Source organism: Chenopodium album, chromosome 14, assembly GCF_948465745.1.
Source record: "Chenopodium album chromosome 14, dcCheAlbu1.1, whole genome shotgun sequence".
Taxonomy (NCBI): Eukaryota; Viridiplantae; Streptophyta; class Magnoliopsida; order Caryophyllales; family Amaranthaceae; genus Chenopodium; species Chenopodium album.
In genome coordinates, this window is record NC_137847.1 from 44896416 (window position 1) to 44901886 (window position 5471).

The window sequence follows — 5471 nt, forward strand, 5'->3', positions numbered from 1 at the left end:
GAATTGAACTGAACCGAAATTAAGCTGAAGTGAACGGGCCCTTATTATGTGATGTGATAAAAGTGAAAAGATGGGAATAGTATTGTTAATCTAAAGAATAATTGAGCTTTTTTTTTTCTTTTGGAAGGAAAAGAATAATTGAACCTATACTAATTTAACGGTTGAATAAATTAAAGTGTGAATATTAAAGATTCTATAATTATATACTTTTATTATTGCATTAAATCCTTAATATATTAGAATGTGACTCAATTTAATTAAGAAGAAGTGCCATGCATGAACATGATACTCGTTGGAATCTGATTTATACCATACGTCACATCAAACTTTGCTTATATATAATCCCATCCAAAATTAATCATATCATGTAACAAACAAACAACTAAACTTCTCACTTCACTATATTATTCCCAAAATAGCATAAACTTTCATCATTTCATGGCTATTGTAAGCCAATTTCGTTTGACACTTTTCCTTGTTTTCTCATTTGGAATTGTCTTGGCCTCATCTCGGCTCCTCAACGATGAGCCATCGATGATCGAGAAACACGAAAAATGGATGAATTTTCATGGACGTGTCTACAAAGACGAGGTTGAAAAATCAAAACGATTTAAGATATTCAATGAAAATGTTAAACGTATTGAAGCATCAAATAAATTGAATAGAGGGTTTACCCTAGGTGTTAATGCTTTTGCTGACTTAACTAACGAGGAGTTTAGAGCTTCTCGTACTGGTTATAAGAGGCAGTCCAAACATTTTAATTTGAAGTCAAAATCAAAATCTTTTAAATATGAAAATTTAACCAATAGTGTTTCATTAACTATGGATTGGAGGAAAAAAGGTGCTGTTACTCCTATCAAAAATCAAGAGGATTGTGGTAAGAATTATTTAAAGCCTTTCCTTCGATCCTCCTATTTAATTTTTGCTTTCATTTCATACATCAATAATAAGTGTAGAAGTTTATTTTTGCATAATGTAATTTGACTTATTTTTTAATCTAAAGTCAGTAACTTAATGTTTCAGGTAACATGTATACGAAAATGATATTTTCTTATGATTACGGATTATAGTCACTTTTTTTTTTTTTTTTTTTTTTTTTTTTTTTTTTTTGGTTTTTAGAGAGTCACAAGGGCGGGGTGAGAATCGATTTCAGAATCGCCTGGAATCGGGAGGGAAGCTCTAACCACTTGAGCTATCCCTCACTCTCATTATAGTCACTTAAATAAACTTACTATAATTCAACATCCAAAAAACAAAACAAGGTTAACTCTTATTACCTCTATTTCATAAAAATATTATTACCATTTTTTTTTAACCTTTGCAAATGTGAAACTATATATATATATATATATATATATATATATATATATATATATATATATAATTGCAAAAGTTATAAGAATTTGATATTTAAAAAATATGTACTAAGATTAATTCAACTATTCACAAGATCCCATACGAACACATGACTATAATTTTTCATTAAAGGTAAATTATAAGCAATACTCAAAATTAATTTGTAAATAGTGGTAGGACAAAATATGTTAAAACCCCATTAAATACAGGAGGATAGTACATGACAAATTAAAATTGGTAGCTTACAAATACAAAACCTAGGATTTATGCATGGGTGGAAAAAACGTTTATTTAATACGAAGTAATAGTCTATTACTTCATATTAAATACAGGTTTTTAATTTATTAAATTACTCCTTCTATTTCAAATTAATCGCAACGGTTTGACTTTTTGCACTATTTACACATCTTTCTTTGACCATTTTTTTTAATTATTATATGAAAATCAATGTAATCATGTAAGATGTTGTTAGATCTATTTTAATGTGTAGTTACTTAATATAAAATTTTTATAACTTATATAAATATTGCAAAAGTTAATGAGCGCTCGTGGGGCGGTAGATAAGAGAATTAAAGTGAAAATATTAGAGTAAAATTAACATTAATTACATCGAACGACGCGTGATTTTGTCATGCATTCCTAACTTAATACCATTTTAACCAATATAATTACTCCTTATCTAACGCCGCGGGGCGCTCGTTAGCAAGATCCTATAAATATATAATAAAAAACATCAACGATCAAATATGTGCATCGACAAGCGTGTTCAGACAAAATATTGTAAGTAAATTGGGAAAGAGGGAGTATTATTAAAACAAAAACTATCAAAATCAACGTCAATAACCTCATTGGCTACTTTCTATTATCCCACAGGTTGTTGTTGGGCATTTTCAGCAGTAGCATCCATAGAAGGCCTAAACCAAATCAAAACAGGCAAACTAGTCTCCCTCTCTGAGCAAGAGCTCGTCGACTGCGACACATCATTCGACGAGGGCTGTGAAGGCGGTCTACTGGACACCGCCTTCGAGTTCATCAAGAGCCACGGCGGCCTCACCACCGAGGCCAAGTACCCTTACATGGGCACTGATGGCACCTGCAATGCAAAGCGAGCGGCCATAAAATCCGTCTCTATCCATGGGCACGAGGATATTCCGGAAAACAATGAGGACGCCTTGTTAGCAGCCGTGGCTCATCAGCCGGTATCAGTGGGGATAGAAGGGGGAGGGTTTGACTTCCAGTTCTATGCCGGTGGGGTTTTTAAGGGGGAGTGCGGGACGGAGCTTGATCACGCGGTGGCGGTGATAGGGTATGGAGTGGAGGAGAAAGATGGGAGTAAGTATTGGTTGGTGAAAAATTCATGGGGAAAAGAATGGGGTGAGAAAGGTTATATGAGGATTGAGAGAGGTGGTGGTGCTAAACAAGGTCTTTGTGGTATTGCTATGAAGCCTTCTTACCCAATTTAGGAATTTAAATGTACTCGTACTTATGTATTAATGTGCATGATTGATCATATTGTGTTGTATAATATTATGGATAATCAATTGTAATTTATATGGCTTTAAAGTGTCTATCTAAAACAGTTAGTGAAGTTCTTTAATTGGCTTGTGATGTCTGATGTGTAATTTGAAATTGAAGTTGCAACTTGCATGTGTATACATGTTTGCAATGTACGTATTGTTTGTAAATTTGATATTCCTTATGTAAAGAAATATGTGAATTTTTTTTATTATTATTTTTTATTATTATTACTATTATTATTACTAGATAAAGCCCGTGTGATGTACGGTTTGTTTGAATTTTTTAAAATAATTTTTTTATACATATATTTATGTGCTAAAATTTGTTATATATTTAGACAAAATTCCTGATATTAAAAGATAATATTTTATATTTAATTAATTTAAACTGGGAAATCTCATTCGTCAATTTTGTTTACGTGTCATTTAAATTATTTAATTCTAAAAGAAATTAATAGTCTCGTATTTAATTGGATTTCACTAAAATTTATTATCCTACATGGCGCGCTGAAAAAATTAAATTCTACGTGACTCTCTAAAAATTTGGGAAAAAAACTCCCCTTTATATATATATATATATATTAGATTTTACGGTAGTTCCTCTTTTATCTTTTAGGTCCTGTTCATATTTACTTAATTTCAGTTCAGTTCAGTTCAGTTCAGCTCCAATCAGTTCAGTTCAGTTCAGTTCAGTTCCAATCAGTTCAGTTCAGTTCAGTTCAGTTCAGTTCAGCTCTTAATTTCCATTTCACATAAAATATTCATTTCAGCTCAATTCAGTTCAGTTCAGTTCAGTTCCAATCAGTTCAGTTCAGTTCAGTTCAGCTCCAATCAGTTCAGTTCAGTTTAGTTCAGCTCAGTTCAGTAAATATGAACAGACCCTTAATTTAATTTAGATGTTTGCTAACGTACAAAATTTGACCATTAATTGTATAATTATAAGAATTATACTGTATAAATTTAATTCGAGACTATTCTAATTAATGAGACCTAATGTAATTAGGTATACTTCACATTATGTTTAATTATTAAATGATGGTCAAAGTGAATTGAAGTGGGTTGATAAAATTTATGTGAAATAAAGTAAAAATAAGCATAATATATTGCGATCCCATTAAAAAAAATACTACCTTTAATTCGTTTAAAAAAAATTCAACTTTGTGGTATTATTTGTTGTGAGATAGAAATATTCTAAAATTACAAATAAAATGAAATTAAGGTAATATTTACAAACTATAATTAATTAACAAACGGAAGGAATAGTTACTTTCGCATTAGATTTTAATTTAAAATTTCAGTGCTATATATTGAAAATAATTTGAAACAAACAAATAAAAAAACTTTGTTTATAGGAATAAGCAAATAATTAGTTTCCTCCAATTTGATTAGATTTGAAATTCAGATAAATATTATTGCCACCCAAATAATTCAATCATATTATTTAAGAGATTCCAATTAATCATACTTTTCTGTTAATAAATAATCTTTAAAATTAATAAATGGTTTTCTCTAATTATTATCATTTTCAACTCATTTGTTTTGTCGCCATTTCTTTTAAATTTTGGTCATTCTAAGCAATAACTCATCCTTTCAAACATTTACAAAGTCTTGTTTATAGGAGGGAGATATGCACGAGATTTGGACGTCTCAACATAATTGTGTAATGGTAATGTTTTATTAAACAAAATATTTTCATTAGTTGTCAATATATGCTTTCATTGATTTAATCACTGTGTATGTAATACCATTCCTCATAACTTGTTATAAGAGGCAATTTCATCACATGTTTCAATGGTTGGATGACAAACAAGTTAAGGTGTGAAAACCTTGTTAGTTATGACATTCCACCTTCAATAGATTTGCGAGAATAAGGAAATTTTTTATGATAAACTTCCAAGGATAATGCGTTATGAAAACAATAGAGAAATAAAGATACTTGCAATTTAATTTTTAGATATTTTTGTACCAAAATTTCATATATTTTTATTTTACAATATTTTGCTCTAAGTATTGTTTCTTTTTATATCTATTTGATTGATTATATCACCATAGGAGCAACTTTAATGGTTGGCTTATACACTTATTAGCTTAATATCTTACATAAGATTCTCAAACTACTTCTCTTTTAAGCTAGCTATAATGTGCTCTGGTTAGTAAGTTGTTTAAGGTATTTTTAAATTTATATATATATATATATATATATATATATATATATATATATATATATATATAGTACTTAATTCAAGTAAAAATAAATAAATGAATTTAATTCTTTTTTCCCAAGCTAATTAGCTTTGTAGAGCTAATTTGCCTAGTTTGGCTAAAACTATATAAATGCTCCAATAGTTGCTTAACTATTTTTGAAAATTGCATGTTAATCCCTATAATCAACCATTCTATAAGTAATTTTTTCTTTAAGAAAAATATTAATGATTAAAAATTATCTTGAGTCTTAAAATGAAATACAATTTTTTGTGTGGGTAGATGAGATACAATGTTGTAGGTAAATATAAATTTTTGGTTGGAATAAAATTTGGTCTAAGTGTTGCCACTTGGAGCAATCATATGTAGTTTTTTGTACTGAGACAAAATTGAAAG

The 5471-nt window shown here is 29.3% G+C and overlaps 1 protein-coding gene across 1 annotated transcript; it reads left to right on the plus strand.

Moving 5' to 3' along the window:
• The first annotated feature begins 438 nt into the window (after positions 1–438).
• On the plus strand, positions 439–3204 carry LOC145579310 (senescence-specific cysteine protease SAG12-like). Its single transcript, XM_081636559.1, has 2 exons — positions 439–877; positions 2230–3204. Exons 1-2 carry the CDS (start codon positions 439–441, stop codon positions 2817–2819), a joined length of 1029 nt encoding a protein of 342 aa, XP_081492685.1. The 3' UTR covers positions 2820–3204.
• Positions 3205–5471: the final 2267 nt, after the last annotated feature.